The sequence below is a fragment of the Ictidomys tridecemlineatus genome, chromosome 10 (assembly GCF_052094955.1).
Source record: "Ictidomys tridecemlineatus isolate mIctTri1 chromosome 10, mIctTri1.hap1, whole genome shotgun sequence".
Lineage (NCBI taxonomy): Eukaryota > Metazoa > Chordata > Mammalia > Rodentia > Sciuridae > Ictidomys > Ictidomys tridecemlineatus.
In genome coordinates, this window is record NC_135486.1 from 52,668,180 (window position 1) to 52,689,180 (window position 21,001).

Below are 21,001 nucleotides of genomic sequence, written 5' to 3' on the forward strand. Positions count from 1 at the left end.
TTATATGGTTAATTAAAAAGAAGTATATAAGATGATCACCAGTAGTCATTATAAATGTTTCTAAATTTCATACAGCACTGAAATAACATTCTTAAAATCTGGAGCAGAGGGCCAAGGTTGTGGCTCAGTGGTAGAGAACTTGCCTAGCATGCATGAGGCACTTGGTTCGATCCCTGGCACCATATAAAAATAAAAACAAATAAAATAAAGGCATTGTGTCCATCTAAAACTAAAAAATATATATATATATATATAATTAAGCAGAGAACAACACAGAATTACTATTTGTTGTTGTTGTACTTTACAAAGTAATATGTTCATCATCTTTACCTACATTGGACCAACCTTTGCCAACATTTCACACAAGACTGAACATTTTAACTCTCCAAAAACACACTCAGAATATAGGACACTATATGTGTTGAAAAAAAATCATATTACTATTCATCATCACTACAATTTCCTTATTTGACCTTGGATCAGTAAGAACTTTACTATATAGCCAGTACCAGTCTATGGATTGAAAACCACTATGATATGGAATACAATTTCCATCATGTATTTCACTTCCCATTTCTGATGGAGTACAAATATCAGAATGCACTTTTCTCAGGTGTATGTAAATGGCAGCCAATTAATTTTAGATATGAACCTTAATTGGGGGCAAGAGGGGGGAAGTATCCTCGACAAAAAACAAACAAAGAATATACACCAACATGTTTACTGGTTTCGATAGGTTGTTAGACTTCAGATGATGTCATAGCTTTATGCTATCTTCTAGACTCCCTTTTAAATATGTATTACATAGCATGAAGGCTAGTAAATAGAAGTTATTTAACCAATTATAATGACTTGATGAAAAACTAATTTTATTACATGGTTATCACTGAATTGACAATTCAATTTAAAGAAACTTGAGAAAATTAAATCCTTTTTACTACTATACACAAAAATTATAAGCATAAAAAAAGATATGTTAGGGGTGGGGATATAGTTCAGTTGGTAGAGTGCCTGCCTCTCATGCACAAGGCTCTGGGTTCAATCCCCAGCACCCTCCCAAAAAAATGTATGTTAAACCAAAGAAGCAAATTTCCTATATTTAAAGTCTTGAAAATTAAGAAAACTCTATTTTAAAAACTATCTTATGGCTTACTTATTTACTAGGTCTAGTGTTTAAAAAAACTCCACCCTTTCCTTTAGAACAAGCTAACAAATTTTTATTAACATAAAAACAATTTATCATATAAACAATTTTTCTTGACAATAGAAATTAGACTATAGAAAAATGGAGAAATAAATAAATAAGCACATCTAATTCCACAGATATTTATAAGAGTACCTACATCTCATTTATTCAATGGGTATACAACAAAATTCCCCGCCTTCCAGGAATTTACAATGTTATAGAAAAGAAAACACAAATAATGGGCAATTTCAGTGTACTATAAATATTTTAACAGGAATAAGCAGAGAGGCTGCTATTGGCTCTTAAAAGAAAGAGCCTCATCTGTCAACCAGGATCATTTATTTGACTGACTTAATGTTTTGGTAAAATTGTAAAGACTATTTTCTTATAAATAAAGAGTGTATTATCTAAAATAATTAGTTCATTCTTCCCTCAATTCAATTAAGATGTCCTCTCCTCATACTTCAAGATTCCAAACACACTCATTTGTTCCTGAGCACTCTATTTTGCTGGGGTTGCCTATATCAATATCACATTGTCCTGATTAATTTCAGAGTAAAACTGAGTGTCTGATAGTAAGACTGAGCAGGACTGAGCAGGTCCCTAATTGCCCCTTCATGGTTACGAACTGAAAGCGAGTTGCTTTTAAAATATTGTTTCCATTAATCATTAGGTTCCAGGTTCTGGAGCTGCTGACTCCTCCCTTAAGCTTTTCAACAACCCTATACATGTTTAATAGGCCTGAACTTGACCTATACATGATTTTCCTGGATGGTGGAAGTGAATAAGGATATCTTTCATGAGCTGAGCACAGAGAAACCCAATGAACACATGCAAAACACCATGTCAAGTGCAACCCTGGTGCTGACGGCAAGGAACTGACCAAAAATGTACAGAACTTCTGAGATTGTGTGCAAGGGCAGACTGTGTGTCTGTGCCAGCCCACAATCTTTGTCTATATAAGCTTTGCTTCTTACCTCCTCAAATAGCAGTTCAGGGTCCTATCTTGTGCACTGTCTTCCTTTTGCACAGGAATAAAGCCTTGTTTGGGTGTTATTGCTTACCTTTATGATTTCTTTTTTTTAATATTTATTTTTTAGTTGTAGTTGGACACAATATCTTTATTTTATTTTTATGTGGTGCTGAAGATTGAACCCAGGACCTTGCATGTGCTAGGCGAGCACTCTACCGCTGAGCCACAATCCCAGCCCCATCTTTATGATTTTTTTCTCGAATTGAGCAAAGTAGTCTGTTAACACGAACAGCCAATAAGCCCAAACTTAGCTGTACTTTGTCATTTCCTGATTCCTGTCCCAAGTTAAGCAAAAGAACTCCATGATGACTGTTAATAGTAGGAAAGGTTCCTACTTAAAAAGTTGCTTCAAAATAACCCAATATGGCCAACCACAATGGCAAATGCCTATGATCCCAGATACTCAAAGCCTAAGGCAGAAGGATCTCAAGTTGGAGGCCTGCCTCCCCTACTTGGTGTGACTGGTCTCAAAATAAAATTTAAAAAAAGAGCTGGGAATGTAGTTCAATGATAAAGTGTCCCTGGGTTCAATCCCCTACCCAAAACATAATTAACTCAATATGGCTAAGGTGTCTTTTAAAATTTTTTTAAATGTATGTATACTAATGATATTCCTAACATGGGTCAAGGAGATAATGATCCTACAACAAAGAGTTCCTACCATTTAAGAAAAGAATAAGCCAACAAAACTAGGCTTAGGGATATTAATAGATAATTTATATAACAGGAAACAATTAGCAATACATATTTAACTTCGATAATACTGAGGGAAATGAAAATTAATGCAGCAAAGAGACCATCAGAACTTTGGGGAGAATGGTAAGACAAAACACTGCTTTTGCAGGATAATATATTACAATCTTTTTGAAAAGTAATTTCATAGTATCAAAATTTTAAATATGAATGCCCCTTGATATAGCACTATCTCTCTTAAAAATCTATCAATTAAAACAAAAGCTCAAATACATCAGAAATATGAGCAAGCACAAAACTTTATTAACTTCAGCAAATCAGAAAGAATGTGAATAGCAATCAAAAAGTAAAAAGTTAAATATTTACATATACATTCTATGAAATATCATACAGTTGCCAAAAATAATAATTAAATATATGCCCGTGAGATATTTAGGGAACAAAAGCAAGCTGCAGAAAGTAAATTGTACAGTAATACATATTTTATAATTTAATTTTTTATTAAAAAAGGGGAAAATACATTTATAGACAGAAAATGTATACAGTGTTTAAAAATGAACAGACACAACCAACATTAGTTACTTCAGAAGGATAATATGGAAAGATGAAGTTAAGAATTATTGATGTTTTATGTATAACCCTACATTGTAAAGAGGGAAAAATCTAACTAAATCAAAAGTGACAAATGCAGTAATGTTCTGCAAAAGGGTGGAGCTAATGTGATAAAGTCAAAGGAAAGTGTTGAAAGGAATAACCTTAAGGGCTGGGGATGTGGCTCAAGCGGTAGCGCGTTCACCTGGCATGCATGTGGCCTGGGTTTGATCATCAGCACCACATACAAACAAAAATGTATCTGCCAAAAACTAAAAAAAAAAAAAATATATTAAAATTTTCTTTCGAAAGAAAGAAAGAAAGAAAGAAAGAAAGAAAGAAAGAAAGAAAGAAAGAAAGAAAGAAAGAAAGAAAGAAAGAAAGAAAGAAAGGAGTAACCTTAAATAGATACATCTCATCCACATGGGATAAGAACAGGTACAAATATGGATGAACTTGCATCCAGGAGAGAAAAGAGTAGAACTCTGAAAAAAGTTCACCCTTGAGTAAATAACAGTTTTCATTTTTTCCATGAAGTAGGAACCATGGAATGCAGGTATAGGGATGCTTATCTAATGTCCCTCCATAGGTTGATGGTAGGAAACATAACTTTTATTCCCACTTTGTGGCTATAAAACCAGGGGCAAAGAAACCAAATGATTTGCCCAAACATAAATTAGACAGTTGAACCAAGATTGAGGGTTATTAATTTTTAAGACTAGTACCTTTTATACTCAAGAGGGAATCAATAGTCAATGAATGAAACTAATCATGTCCACAAACTTAATTTGAGTATGTACCAGGCACCAGAATAATAAAAAAGGAAAATGAGGATTTATACTGTATCTTTGGCAATCTTTTATTCATTCAAAATAAAGAAACAGATTTCTAGGTATAAATATATACACACCACAAGATTTTCAACTCTGAATTTCTAAAGAAAAGTCTATTTTAAAGCTTATGCTTTTTAAAGAGCTACGTTCTAAGGAAACAATGCTAAAACATCTGAAAACACACAATAAATAAATTTTGTACAAGAAAAGAACATTTCATAGGACAGATATATTTTTAGAAGTCATCTTAGGGATAATAAAAAACCTCTTTTAGTCATCTTGCTGTCAAACAAGGAGATTAACAATCTTTACAGCCTCACCTTATATTTATTCCTCCTTGCTTTGTTTTACTATTATAAAACTGCTTTAATAATTTCTATCTTCACACATTGGATTCCTGTAAAGAACTTAGAATTCATGAGTTACTATAATTTAATACTCAAATATTAATATTCATCTTTTTTTGAACAAATTTTAATTGCTAACTCAAAAATTAAATGTTTACTTAAACTATTTTCCAATTTTTTTGTCCTCAAACATAAGATAACTAAACAAGATACTATAGATAAGAAGAAAGTACACTCATACATTGGTGGTGGGACTGCATATTGGTGCAACCACTATGAAAAGCAATATGGAGATTTCTCAGAAAATTGGGAATGGAACCACCAGCTTTCCCATTCCTTGGTTTACACCCAAAGGACTTAAAATCAGCATACTATAGTGATGCAGATACATCAATGTTTTTAACAGCTCAATTCACAATAGCTAAACTATGGAATCAACCTAGGTGTCCCTCAATAGATGAATGGATAAAGAAAATGTGGTACATATACTCATTGGAATATTACTCAGCTTTAAAGAAGAGTAAAATTACGGCATTTGCCAGTAAATGGTTGGAGTTGGAGAATATCATGCTAAGCAAAATAAGCCAATCTCACAAAACCAAAGGCTGAATGTTTTCTCTAATATGCGGATGCTAATTCACAATAAGGGGGGAGGCACTAGGAAAGAATAGTGTTACCTCAGATTAGATAGAGGGAAGTGATGGGAGGGGAGGGAAGGGGATGTGGGGATAAGAAAGATAGTAGAATGAAACGGACATTATTACTGTATGTATGTATGTATGTGACTACATGACCAATATGATTCTGTAACATGTACATTAAGAAAAATGAGAAATATATCCCCATCTATGTATGATATATCAAAGTGCATAAATGCATTCTACTGTCATATATAACTAATTTAAACAAATAAAAGAAAATATGGGGAAGCCAGGCACGGTGGCACATGCCTGTAAACCCATTGGCTCAGGAGGCAGAGGCAAGAAGATCTCAAATTCAAAGCCAGCCTCAGTGATTAAGTACCCCTGGGGTTCAATCCCCAGTACCACAAAAAAAAAAAAAAGAAAGAAAGAAAGAAAAGAAAAAAATTTCATTGACTCATAATATTCTAAAGGACATACAATCAATCAACAAGTACATGAAAAAATGCTCACCATCTCTAGCAGTCAGAGAAATGCAAATCAAAACCACCCTAAGATACCATCTCACTCCAGTAAGATTGGCAGCCACTATGAAGTCAAACAACAACAAGTGCTGGCGAGGATGTGGAGAAAAGGGTACTCTTGACACTGCTGGTGGGACTGCAAATTGCTGCGGCCAATTTGGAAAGCAGTTTGGAGATTCCTGGGAAAGCTGGGAATGGAACCACCATTTGACCCTGCTATTGCCCTTCTCGGACTATTCCCTGAAGACCTTAAAAGAGCATGCTACAGGGATGCTGCCATATCGATATTCATAGCAGCACAATTCACAATAGCTAGACTGTGGAACCAACCCAGATGCCCTTCAATAGATGAATGGATAAAAAAAATGTGGCATCTATACACAATGGAGTACTATGCAGCAATAAAAAATGACAAAATCATAGAATTTGCAGGGAAATGGATGGCACTAAAGCAGATTATGCTTAGTGAAGCTAGTCAATCCCTAAAAAACAAATACCAAATGTCTTCTTTGATATAATGAGAGCAACTATGAACAGAGCAAGGAGGAAGAGCAGGAAGAAAAGACTAACATTAAACAGAGTCATGAGATGGGAGGGAAAGGAAGAGTAAAGGGAAATTGCATGGAAATGAAGGGAGACCCTCATTGCTATACAAAATTACATATAAGAGGTTGTGAGGGGAATGGAAAAATAAACCAGGAGAGTAATGAATTACAGTAGATGGGGTAGAGAGAGAAGAGGAGAGGGGAGGGGAGGGGGGATAGTAGGGGATAGGAAAGGTAGCAGAATACAACAATTACTAATTGGGCATTATGTAAAATTGTGGATGTGTAACCGATGTGATTCTGCAATCTGCATTTGGGGTAAAATTGGGAGTTCATAACCCACTTCAATCTAATGTATGAAATATGATATGTCAAGAGCTTTGTAATGTTGTGAACAACCAATAAAAAAAATAAAAAATTAAAAAAAAAAGAATTTTATGTGCCAATGTTTATACAACTTAGCATTTTTACATAATGAGTTTTTCTTAAGGAAAAATGTTCTAATCATATCTAAAAATTATTCATTAACTAATGTATCTTTTTCTGAAGCACATAAAAGGCACATTTATTAGGTGCAAATATTTCTTCCTAAGCTGGTTACAGTGATAACTAAGCAGGTAGAAAATGAAAGTCAAAAAAGTTATCTACCACAACAGCACTATAAATCATGTTATTTATTTGGCTACTTATCAGCTACCAGGATTAAAAGTTACTATGGAAAATAACTGTGTTTAATAAAATTTCCTTTTTGGTACCTGAAACTATATGTATGCATCTTTTTAATTGATTTTTATCTTCTAATGTTTTATAAAATGTTCAGAATGTGATGACAAAGACTTCTGACTTTTAAGATTAATATAAGGCAAAGCTTCCCCAAAAGAAAAATGGACAAATTACACAATATTTGATTATTAGAGTGTTTCAGTACTCTTCCAAATATTACATAACTTATTTTAATATAATTAATATTATTTTAATGTAACTAATGACATAATAAACTATTTCTCTTGGATAAATGCCTCTGGAAAAAATTGTTAATCCTAATGTCAAATGCAAAGAGTCTTCAAATCCACTAACTCAGGATACAAAAAGATAAAAAGATAGTTTATGATTTTTTTCTCATCAATATTTTACAAATTTGGCTGTAAAAAAAAAAACTAGTACATGAGCACTTGATTTCTCCATAAACTTTTATACTTATTTCCATATTTATAACAAAGTGCAAATTTTTCAGCAATGCATAAATCTATAGTATTACATCTGTCTACAACCAAAAAACAGTTACAGGAGACTTCAGTCTGCATTATCTGAAAATTTTTTAATATTCTCATACTAAACGCTATGATTTTGCAAAGCAAAATTATTGGAAGTGTTTAATTTACTCTTATGAATTCTGCTGACAAATCTATGCAGACTTTATCTGCATAACACATTCATCCCTGAAATTTTACATAATTATTTTAGTATAACGAATTTAGTTCCAATTCAAACATCATTCAACAAGTGAGCAACTGACACACTGTTAAGCTCTATCCTACCACTTTTAAACAATTTCAACTATAACCCACAATAATTTAGATGGTTTATATGATGATTCAATACATTATAAAAGAAATATGTGTCACAAAACAATATTTATTCTTACTAATTGCCATGAACTCTGTCATTTTCTTTTTTATTTAATTTTTAAACACTGTTTATAACCCACTGAGTTGATTTTATGAGCCACTAATGGGTCACAACCTACTATTTCAAACACATAATTACACTCTATAAGCATGTAAGGATATAAAAAGGAAGGGTGGCAATAATAAAGTTTGAACACCTGGATCTGGTCTGAAATCAGATAAACCCTACAATCATTACAGAGTTACATAAGCCTTCAATTTTATTTTAGCTATAAAGATAGTAGAACTCATGCCACTTAATTTCTTCTAAAGTTCTACCAAAAAATCAGAGATACTGTATTAGTCATGAAAAAGCAATACTTAAAATACAAAGCTAAAATAAGATAAAAAGGTGGATTCCCACTGAAAATTCTGGAATTGGCTATTTTAAGACATAGAATTTGAACATAATTTTGAAGCATTATTTGGGATTCAACAGGAGCAGAGGAAGAGAAAAGGGACCAGTATTAAAGGCAAAATGTAGACAAGTATAGAGACTGCTCAAGAATAGAGGATATTCCATTGGGGCTGAAATGCAGTATCTGTGGAAGAGTACAATATTTCCAGCCCTGTCATTATTTATTTATTTATTTTGCCAAATGCTGTATTTAAAACGCTATTAACCATTTCCTCCACTTTTTTTTAAAACTTTGTGGTACTGGGGATGGAACTCTACGCCTCACACATACTAGGTATGTGCTCTACCAAGGAATTACACCCCCAACCCTACTGTCCTGTCTTCAGTTTCCATGGCACAGTATCTTGATCTTCTTTCTTACTCTGACCATTTCCATTAGTTTTCTTCTTGGATTCCCCATCTCTGTCTTGTAAGCACATTTGTTTTTATGTTTTGTAAGCAATACTCAGTTTGATCCTTGTATTTAATGTTATATACAACTAGAGTTAATACTCTTGTTTGAGCCTTGTATTTAATGTTATAAAAAGCAAGAGTTGGCCAACATTTTTATAAAAGGCCAGACAGTAAAATACTACTGGTTTGGCAAGCTAAGAGGCAAAAATCAAGTATATTATGTAGGCACTTTATACAATAAGGGAGAAAACAAAATTTCCCTTGTTTTAAATTCAACCACTGACTTGCTCACAATATGCTCAATTCTTCAAGAGATTATTCTCGACAAGTGGCTCAGGGTCTTGAGTTTATTTTCCCTGAACACATTTCTTTGGCTGTTGCAATCAACCAGGAATTAGATAATTCAACACTGATAAAAATGGCTTTCTTTACTTGGCTAACAAAAGAACTACTCAGAAACTTACTATGGTTATAGATTCATTTTCGTTTTTTATTTTTGTGAAGAAATTATGCTATGGTAGATATTCTGTCTTAAATTTTGTACATTTTCTGATGACTACTTTCCTATGAATTGGGAAGGTGGTGATGAGTGTTTACTCCAACAATGAAGATATTTATTAAATTCTATTAGTATAGTCATAGCATTGCATGGTTGCATAATTAATATAATGCTTTGCCATTTAATTCATTAAAATATTAATTCACGCTCCCTGTGCCTCAAAGGAATACATGGAGACCACTCTTCTTTCCTTATCTTGACATGACAGGTGTGCACTATTAGTAAATAATAAAATATGATACAGCATATGTATAGCACTCAAAATGTTATCAAATATTACTTTACCTGTGTCACTGAAATCTGTAGACAATATATAGATCAATTATCACCTGTATTCAAGCTCTCATTATCTCTCATATGAATATTATAAAACTCTCCTAATCTCCTTGTCTCTAGTTTTGCCCCTGAAATTCATAAGTTGCCAGAATGTTCCATGTAAAATGTAAAACTGATTATCCTACTCTCCTTGAAATTAGAATAAAATCTATCCTCAGGCATGACCTATACATTGGAAGCCTCTCCCCTCTAGCTGTACACCTTTCCCCAGGAATATATTCCTCTCTCACCCCTAGCTACTCTATTCTAATCACACTAGCCTTCCTCTCATGCCTCAGACAATCCTTGTCCTTTTCTGCCATAAACCTTTCTACAGTAATAAAACAGCAGTTTTCAAACTTTGCTATGAGTGTTCTCTAAATAACAATAAATGAAGGAGGAAGGCAGGAGATCAGTAAGGGCAGTTCCACTACTATAGGCTTTACTGTCTTAGCTTTCAGGTATAATGTCATTTTTTTTAAAAAAAAACCACACACACTAGAGTTCCATGACAAAATACAAGCATGTGTATGCACACACACATACTGAAAAACATGGTAGCAATAGTCTAATTTGGCTGGGTGCAGTGGCACATGCTTGCAATCCCAGCAGCTTGGGAGGCTGAGGAAGGAAGATCGTGAGTTCAAAGCCAGCCTCAGCAACAGTAAGGTGCTAATAAGCAACTCAGTGAGACTCTGTCTCTAAATAAAATACAAAATAGGGTTGGGGATGTGGCTCAGTGGGTGAGTGCCCCTGAGTTCAATCCACAGTATGCCCTATCCCAAAAAAAGTCTAATTTGCTTAGCAAAACGTATCAGGTACCTACATGTTGTAACTTCCTCATCCTCCCACCTCTAATTCCATCTTTCCATCAATTCAGATGTGATAAGCTACTTCCCAATCTCAGAGAGGGCTTTTGTTCACCAAGCCTCTCTACCTCTTTTACTTCTTCTTGGTTTAACTAATTCATATGTGTCTGAGAATAATCTTCACAGACTCATCATACCTTTGAATAAATGCAATATTTTCATCAATTGAAGTAATCTGAAAATATTATTACTTGATTTTAGATTTATCATGTGGTTCTCCTAATGTGTATATAAGAACAGTAAGAAAAAAGATCCTCTGTCTTACTCACTAACACATCTCCAGAATCTAGGGAATAGTGCCCAATATATAGCATACATACAATAAATATTCATCAAATGAGTAAAAAAATATCCTTTTAATTTTTATATCCCAGTTTCACTGATTGGAACATAACAGGATCTCAACACATGCATGCTAAAAAATAAACCTGGAAATAAAAACTGAGGTCAGAAATGAAAAGCTCTGAATAGCAAGCCAAGAAGTTAAATACTTAATTGTAGTAGATTTAATCTTATTGTTTCTCTCTTCTTTTTATTTATTCTCAATTGTAAAGCCTCTAATAGTTTGATTGTCCTCCAAATTCCCAACTTTTGTAAAGCACTTCAAGTCAATAAAAATGTACCTCTACTTAGTGGAGCACATGGCCACTTGAAAAATATGTAAAATTTTAAGGACCAGGGTTGTGGCTCAGGAATAGAGCACTTGCCTAGCATGTATGAGGCCTGGGTTTGATCCTCAGCACCACATATCAATAAACAAATACAGTGTACAGTGAAAAATCCACTGGCAACTAAAAAAATTTAAAAAAAAAAGAAATAAGAAAAATATGTAGAATTTAAAAAGCAACAGAACACTATAAATAAAATAGTGGGAAAATCATGAAAGAAAAATCCTGAACACTTTTATAGAATTTAACTGACAGAAATTTTAAAAATTTGTATAAAGTTTTTACTTCCTTACTTAAAAGTATAAATAATTTCAATAGACAGGTATCATATCACTGATAGAAAAAATTTTCATTCCAAGTGTTCAACTTATACCTGAAATGCAGTAATTTTTCTATTTAAAAATCTACATTTAAATAATACTTAACAGAAATTAATGTAAATTCTGTCAACAAAAAATTAATAAGGATCAAAAACACGCAAAAAATTCTTACTAAGTTATTGTCATCCTGGAAAGCATAGTGCAAAGTTGTAATCCATTTATTGTCTCCATTCACTAACACATCCCGTTCTTCACGAAAACATGCTGTCTGGAAAGGAAAGAAAAAAATTTTAGACAACACTTTAGGTAAAACTAGGATACAAATTATGCAAACAACAGCTTAATATGCTTATTATACTATTTCTATTCTGGAAAGGAATATTTTCAATATATGGCTTTCAACAAATCACTATTTCAAAACAGCAACTGAGCTACTAGAATACTTAAGAAAATATTTTATATCAAAAATATTGTCATAGTTTAAAACAATCATAAAATGAACGGAATAATTAAGAACCACAGGTCACAATACTATTTAGATAATATAAATGCATTTATTTTGCCACATTTACTTCTGGTCTTTTCAAAGAAATAAGACAAAGTTATAGTCTTCCTACTTCTTCCCATTCCTCTCCTTTCTTCCCTCACTTAAGCAATAAAATGAAGACAATGTACAGACTACCAATCATGTTTTGACCACACATATATATATATGTCCATAAACAACAAAACTGGATTATTTTTAAAAATTATGTTATAATTTTATCTATCCTTTTGCAAGTTGATTACTTCTTTCTCCAGAATTACTGTTTCCCTTTTTATCTGCTATGAAATTTATTTAGGCAACCCCCAATTATGGAAATATATATCATTTCCAAATTTGCATTATAACAAGGCTGTAATGAGTATATTTGTATAAGTTTCTCTACAGTATACACTCAGAAGTAAAAACATTAGATAAAGCAAATTTCAACTTTGCCAAAAATAGCAATTTTCTATATTAATTACCACTGTACCCCAGCATACAAAAGTCCCTTTTCCTCACATCCTCAAATGTACTTGCCATTATTAAAATTAAGTGGTTGCCTATGATGGCTGTCAAATTATGTCTCATTGTTCTTTTAACTAACATATTCCTAATTATAGGTGCTGATGAATAACTTTATATATATACATATACACATATACACACACTTACTTGCTACCTTAACTTTCTCTTTGAATGTTTACTTTGAATGTCCTTTTTGCACATTTTCTCTAATGAATTGGGTTTTTTCATATTTATTTGTTGAAGTTTTAATTTATTCTGAGAATAAATTTCCACTACTATCAAAATATATCCTAGAGAATCTGAGAAATATATGATTAAAAATAAAAAACAATTTATGTAATACATTATAATTCTATTATACAAAATCTTTAATTTTTTAATTAAAAAGAAAACAAAAAATACTATAACAGAAACTTAAAAAAGAAATGAGAGGTAAAATAGAAAGTAAAAGTCTCCTAAGTAATGCCCCCACAATTTTAATTTCCAATTGTGTTCACAAGTCACTACCATTAAGCATACTCAGAAAATTCTTGCATATACAGAAGCCTACACACGTGCACATGCATGCACACATGCATACAGACACATTTTATATTCATGTAGTATCCCACCTCTCCCATCTTATTTTTCTTTATAGAAATGAAATCACATTGCTCTCTAAGTTGCTTATTTTTCCTAAATAATAATATATTTGAACATCTTTTGATCTTAGTACATATAACCCAGCCTAAGTTTTCTGAATGGCTGTACCATATTGCATACACACTGCAAATATCATCACAGAGCATGTCTACTTGTAGTAGGTGCCAAGTTATTATTTCTCACAAGATAAATAGTCATGACACAGAAAACAATCTATAACACTGTGATCCAATTAGCCCAAATATTGCCAATGTATACCCATAAATTTTATTTGGACAAATAGCATTTCCAAAGCCAGGCATTAAATGGCAACAACAGAGAACACCCAAACAAATAAAGTTTAAACCAACTGAAATGGGCAATTTAACCTGTTAATTATGTTATTAAAATCTATAACAGTATGTATTAATTCACGTTAGGAAGAAAACAGAATTGCATGACCTATTTACCAGTAAGTCCTATTTTATAACTGAACTGATCTGAAGTTATGGCTTACTACTGGCATGGTAGAAAGGTTTTGAAAGTTGTTAGGGCCTAAGAGAAAGACTTCTCCTGGTATGAACTCACAATGACAGACATCAAAAAATTTTAGGGGGCTAGGGCTGTGGCTCAGTAGTAGGGCGCTTGCCTTGCAGACCTGAGGCACTGGGTTCGATTCTCAGCACCACATAAACAGAAAAATACATAGATAAAATAAAGATATTATATCCATCTACAAAGAAAAAACTAATTTTTTTAATTTTTTAGGCATTCCAGCTAGATTCTAATAACCATTATTTCATTTGATTGATTTCAAACTAAATAAAACTTCAAATATGCTAAACTGTTCAGTAAAAAGCAATATTTAAAAATTAAAAAACATACAATAAACCATGACACTAAATTTCAAACATAACAAGAGTAGAAAGACGAATGCAACAATCCCTTCTTCCCAATGTACCATGGTTCAATTTCGGCAATTACTTTGTTGGTGAATCTTGTTTCATTATACACTCACTCACTCACCACCACCCCTCAGTTCCCTGAGTACACACGTTCAGAAACAATGAACTTTTTAAAGAAAATCCAAGACATATGATTTTATCCACAAATATTTAGCTATAAAACTATTCTTACTAACGCTTCAAACGCTTCAGGTGTTGAGTGTCTAAGTGTAAAAAAGTCAGCCTACTTCTTTTGCTTCTATATCACATTCTCCTAGTTAGTTATGACAATTGGGTGAGAGGATTCTACTTGCATCTAGTGGATAGAGGCCAAGGATGCTGTTAAATGACCTAAAATGTATAAGTGAGCTTCTTCATCAAAGTCTTATCCAGCCCCAAATGTCAAAAAAGTATCCCTGTTGAGAAATTCTGTTCTAGATCAGTACTAACCAAACCATGATGTATGAATAATCTATGGTTCATAAATGTGTTGTGAGGATTCAAATAGTTTAAAACTATAATAATGTATACTTCAATTATATTTTTGTAAAAACTAAACAAAATATTTTTAAATTTCGCTCCTGTAAAAACAGGATATTTGGGTCTCATCAAATTATCAATCTTGGATATTTGGGTCTCATCAAATTATCAATCTTATACAGCACATCAAAATTGCATGTATATTTGAAAATCACGTCAAAAAGAGATGTCTATACCCACTAATTTCTCATTTTTTTAGCAATAAAGACTTCTTCACTCTAAAAATATTACCACAGAAAAATCCTGGATAATAACTGAAAATTTCTCTAATATTTGATGAAGGAAAAGTCAAAATTTTCATTTTCAAAAAATAAGTAAGTAGAATTTTAAATTAAAAATTTCAGAAAATCCAAATATTAGATCTTATACAGCATGGCATCATCACATATCTGCCCCCCCCCTCATTTTACCATATGTTTGATGATCAAGCCAAATAGAATATTTTTTCATTTTAACTTAATTGTCAGTAAAAATGTTGTTTAACATAATAAAGAGAGAATATGATAGCATGAATAATTAGCAAGCTTGTTAAGAAATCGGCACATTTAAATAAATAAAGATATTCTGGTCCAACATTTATAGAAGACAATTTGTTTAAAGCAATAGCTATTAAAGTTTAAATGGGCTGGAGTTGTAACTCAGTGGTACAGTGCTTGACTAGCATGTGTGAGACGCTGGGTTCGATTCTCAGCACTAAATAAAGTCCATCCACAACTTAAAAAAAAAAAAGGTTTAAATGTATCCCCTAACCCCATGCCGAAGAGTTGTAGTGGCAAGGAGTTTAATTTGAGAAGTAGATAAGTTCTAGAAGTCACACAAAATGAAAAATCCCTTCATGTAAAATTTATCCTAAAATCATTTCAATCTTGGTATATGCAAATATGGAGTAGCAATATTTCTTATTAAGAAGATTTCATACTCTCCCTCCCTTTTCTTTTTCTTAAAATTTACATTGCATATATATCTTGGGTAGCATGACTACTTCTCATGTACTGTTTTCTTCTGTTGTGACATTTCTCTTTAACACACACAAGCATAGTTAGTGAAAAAATGTATTAATAACTTTACTGTTATTAAGAATTCACACTATGGATAAGCTCACAAAATTACTGTGTAAAGATTTTTACTACAACATGATTCAAAACAGTAAAAATGAGAAAACACCCTATATTAAGATTCTTACCTCAGCTCTTTTCAGCATTTCCCATTTATTCAAAATTTTCATGGCAAATACCTTATCTGCATTTTTTAGTTTTACTACAGCGACCTAGAAAAAATAAAGGAAATATAACTTTTAAAATATGACATATATAGTACTTCTTTCCAGTCATCCATTTTCCTTTTTCCTCTCTGTAAAAAAAAATAAATGCCAATTATCAATTATTTTAATGCAGCTCAAATCTAAAATCCTAAATTAAACAATGTCAGGTAAAAAAAAAAAAAGGTGTATTAGTGAACATATGAACATATGCCAAACCAATTAACTGTACTTATGAACACTGTATCAGTTAGTTATTATATATTATATATTCCTTTCCAAATTTTCTGCCCTGGAAGTTAAACTCAACATCTACAGTTACTAAGAAATATACCAAAATGTACAACATGAAAGTAATAGATTTTATTAAATAACGCATGCCAAATTCCAACATGATACTACAGGGTATGCCAGCTGCCAAAACAAATATGTTCTATGGGGATCAAGCAACATGAAAGATACTGAAAATGATCCTATTTTTCATTCCACATACTCATACGCCACAACCCCCAATCCACAGACACCACACACACGCGCGCGCACACACACACACACACACACACACACACACACACACTCTCTCTCTCTCTCTCTCTCTCTCTCTCTCTCCCCCCATCTCCCTCTCCCTCTCCCCCTCCAACAGCAATTAAGACTAACAGTCTATATAGTCTATAAACTATAGACTCTACACATCCATTCGAATAATAACACAAAAAGCAAACAGATATTTCTGTACCTTATATTTCACCTACAGATCAAAAAATTCCCAAATACAAATAAATAGGACCCCATTATCATACTTAATAAACTGGTTACGTTTGTTTCTATCTTTCTGTTTCAGTTTGACAATTTCTAAAGGTCCTTCAAATCTGTTGGATTTGTTATGGGGCTAAGGCTAAACTACAGAAAAGGAAGATAAATATTAAGTGACAATGTTTTCAATTATTGAAAGGCAGGAGTGAGGAAGACAAATAATACCTGCTGTGTTTGGATCTTAATTGTCTTCCAAAGGTCCATTTGGTAAAGGTTTGGTCCTCAGCATAGTATTTGTGGAGAGTGTGAAAATTTTAAAGAGGTGGGTACTAGTTGGAGGTCTTTAAGTTGTTGGGACTTGCCTTCAAAGGGCTTTGTGGAAATCCATTCGCCTCATTTACCTCTCCTTTCAAGTCCCAGCCATGAGGTAAGCAGTTTTACTCTGCCAGGAGCTTCCCACTATGATGTGCTGCCACATAGACCCCAAAGCAAAAGAGCCTATTGATCATGGACTGAAATCTCCAAAACCATGAATCCCAACAAACCTTTTTCTCTTTGTAAGTTGATTATCTTAAGTATTTTGTTGCAGTAGTGGGAAGCTAACATACTACAATAATATGCGGAAGAGAATAACATATACAGAGATCTTTAAACAGTTCAAAGGGATATTTTCAAGTATAGGTAACAGATTGAAATCCAAGCTGAAAAACTTTTTAAAAATTAATCTTGGTCTGGGGATATAGCTCAGATCATAGAGTGATTGCCTTGCATGCACAAGGCCCTAGGTTCAATATCCAGAACAACCAAAAATAATCATCATCATCATCATCATCTCAATAGCAATTATGCACATCAAGAGCATTTAATAAATTTATTTGAATCTGATTGCAATAAAAGTAGTTTATATGATAGGATTAAAATCAGTGCATAACAATGAACATTTCCTGGTTATTGTTTTTAAAAGTATGATGACTATAATCAGTTTTTCAATTGAGATGCTGGGAGGGAAAAAGAGGAAGTATTTCAATTTTAAATACAATCACTTGAGTCTTTAGTCCTACCTGGTCTTATTGGAAGAAATGATGGGTCAGTTAAATTGTTCTCCCAAAAGGTTCACACTTCACACATAACAAGCAAGAAAAAACTTATAGCACTGTCTTACTAAAATCTCTGAAAGGGTGAAAACACAAGGTGAGCTATTCCATAGACTCTGAAATCCATGTTGCACAATTGAGAGTGCACATGGACAGGACAGAAGCATTAAACTAGACAAGCCTATAGTTAAGTCAGAAAACTAGATGTGAAAGGCTATCACATAAGCCCTTTACTCAGATGTAGGGAAGAAAGGTCAGAAGGTTCCAACACTTAGGTACCTTCCCCTCTTTGTGTCATGACCTGAGAAAAAGTACTCTTAATCCTACATAATTCACCAGTTTTCTATGTATATGAGTAAATAAGAACCCAAAGGCAATATCAATGATAACACTGGTAGTAGCAGTACCCACTAACATAAGGAGTGTTGAAATGCTACACATACACTAAGACTTTTAAATAAATCCACAATCCCTTAAGCATAATTCTAAAAGTTTTTCATAACTCATTTGGTAGCATGTGGTGACATTAGGCTATTAATATCTTTTACTTTTTATCTCATTTAATATAAAGAAAAACATGCTTCACTGAAGAAACATGAATATATTTGCTAATGGAATACTGCTCCAAACTGTAAGAGAATGTTACATAAAACATACATGATTACATGAACTAAATTATCTTTCCAAAATCCAAAAAATACTGGAACCAAAACAATGTCTGGGTTATACATCTGTGCAGTAGGAATAATGATGATGACACTTAGCATTTATTGAACATACAAAAATTTAGCTAGAATTTATTGCATCTGTTTAGAGGGGTGCGGCAGCATGAACTTAGCCAGACTCAAACAGGGTTTGAGTTCTAATTTTGTCATTAACTGTATATATCTGGGCAAAAAAATGTAACCTTTCAAAACTTCGGTTTTGGGGTCAATATAATGAGGTTAATAACAATACATACTTTATATAACTGTAGTAAAGACTAAAATCATCAATATGAGCACAAAGGACTTACCACAGGGTCTGGTATTTCATTAAGTGTTCAGTGAATATTAGCTATTATGTGTCAGCACTGTGCTAAGCATGTGGCAAACAGTATACCTGTCCCATGGCATATGAAGAAGAAAAAAAAAAAAACTTCCATCTTTTCAACTGAACTTTCCATGATTTTATACCTATAGAACATACATATACATAGAAATATAAGCCAAAATTCCCTGAATTTAAAATATTTACATACAAATAAAAGGCCACAATAATTCACCATAGTGTGGTTTTCAATAGTAAAAATGGACCACCTTAAACATTCTATAAGAAGAAACTGACTAAATGTCATAGAAGAGTAGAAAATTATTCATATGCTTGAAGAAAATTATTGAAGAACAGTATCTGACAGGGAAAACCTCACAATGTTATATGTAAGAAAGAAGTTTGCTAAAGTTAGCAGACTGTGACTTGGTTTTCTACATACACACAAAATAGATACCATCAATTTCTATGTCATTCATATATATACAGAAAGAGAGAGAGAGAGAGAGAGAGAGAGAGAGAGAAATATAAGCACCAAAATATATTAGATGATCAGCTATTTCTAGGAGAAATGATTTCTATTTCCCTTTCTGTATCTTCTGTATGAAATATGCAAAATGTGAATCATGGAATGGGATAGGATGGAATACCACACCTCATGAAATAACCACTAATTATGGAGGTTTTGTAGTATGACTTATAAAGGCCAACATAAGCCACATTCTACACATCTATGTGGTAATCAAGAATGTCAGGCTGCTGCATATATACATATCGAAAAATATTTGCAAAACCATCTCAGAACAATTTTATGAGCTACCTAAAAAATTTTCTGGAATGAAGTGTATGGGTGTGGAAAAATAACAATATAGAAATAAAAGTCTTGAATTATCAAATAGATAACATGATGAAAAATGATTATTACATTTACAAGGTGATAAAACAATACTGATCTTGCTTTTCTCCTTTAACACTATAAACATTTTCACATTCATTTCAGCAGAAGAAAACCAAGAAAAAGATGATTCTCTTAGAACTCTAACTTTAGGTCCTATATTTTCAAAAACCATGGCTAACTGACATGTAAGAGGGAAGGATGTTAAAATGTCCTTCTTTAAGGCAAGAGACATATTTGGGTGGTGGAGTGGATGCCCAGCATGCACTAGGCCCAGAGTTCAATCCCTTGTGTTACAAAAAGGGAGGAAAAAAAATGTCCTTTCTAATTTAATATGATCAAAATGAAAAATATATTTAGAATTAACTAGAAAATTTTAAAGTTAACATAAAATAAAGATATATTTGTAAACATTAATGTTTAGAGATGCCTTTAAACATTTTGTAGTAAAAGCAATCTGATGCTAGAAAAACTGTACACACTTCAGAAATAATGAGTATCTGACAAATGTATGCATATTGGTTGTTAAACACAATTTAAGTATCATCATTTATAGTTACAAACTATAACTTAAGAATGATCATACTACTCTAATAGGATTTCAATATACAGAAATAGTTGCCATGGAGTTCTGCAAATCTAGTCTGTCTTTCACATCCAAATTCACCATACCTTCTCTGTTCTGTCCCATTCCAAACTATCATCATATCTTGCCTGAATTGTCCTACCTCTCTACTTCTGCCCTAACCCCCCACAATTTATTACCAATCCTGAAGCCACAGATCCTGTTAAAATCTCCTGCTCCCAAACTTCCAGTGGTTTCCCATCTCCCTCCAAGTCAAAGTCAAAGTCCTTACTATAACCTATAAGGCCAACATGTTTGGGCCTTCCAATCTCTCTGACCTCATATTACTCACCCTCTAATTTATCTACTCCAATCAAAATAGTCACTTTACTCAATCCTACCTCAAGCTCTTAGGTCTGGAAAATTCTATTTCCACAGAGACACATGGCCTGTCCTCTCATTCCCACACTGAAATGACCCCTTGACAGTTTCTATCCCTTTTCTTTGCTTCCTTTTCCCCCTTACTTCTTTATCACTATTAATGAACTATGTATTCACATACTGTGTTTATTGTTTATTGTTTATTCACTGAACAGGGATTTTTATCTCATTTGTTCACTAGTACATGCCTAGTGTCTGAGAATCAATA

The 21,001-nt window shown here is 32.8% G+C and overlaps 1 protein-coding gene across 22 annotated transcripts in view; it reads right to left on the bottom strand.

The window, feature by feature from the left end:
• Positions 1–21,001, bottom strand: part of Cdc42bpa (CDC42 binding protein kinase alpha) — a 311,232-nt gene that overhangs the window by 209,776 nt on the left and 80,455 nt on the right. For 21 of the 22 annotated variants that reach the window (XM_040277554.2, XM_040277548.2, XM_040277549.2 and 18 more), the window contains exons 3-4: positions 15,942–16,025; positions 11,775–11,870 (exon numbers count right to left, since the gene is read on the bottom strand). In XM_040277554.2, the coding sequence (XP_040133488.1) occupies positions 11,775–11,870; positions 15,942–16,025 (180 nt within the window). Of the gene's footprint in view, positions 1–11,774; positions 11,871–15,941; positions 16,028–21,001 lie in introns of all 22 variants that reach the window. The other variant, XM_078022928.1, reaches the window with a different exon arrangement.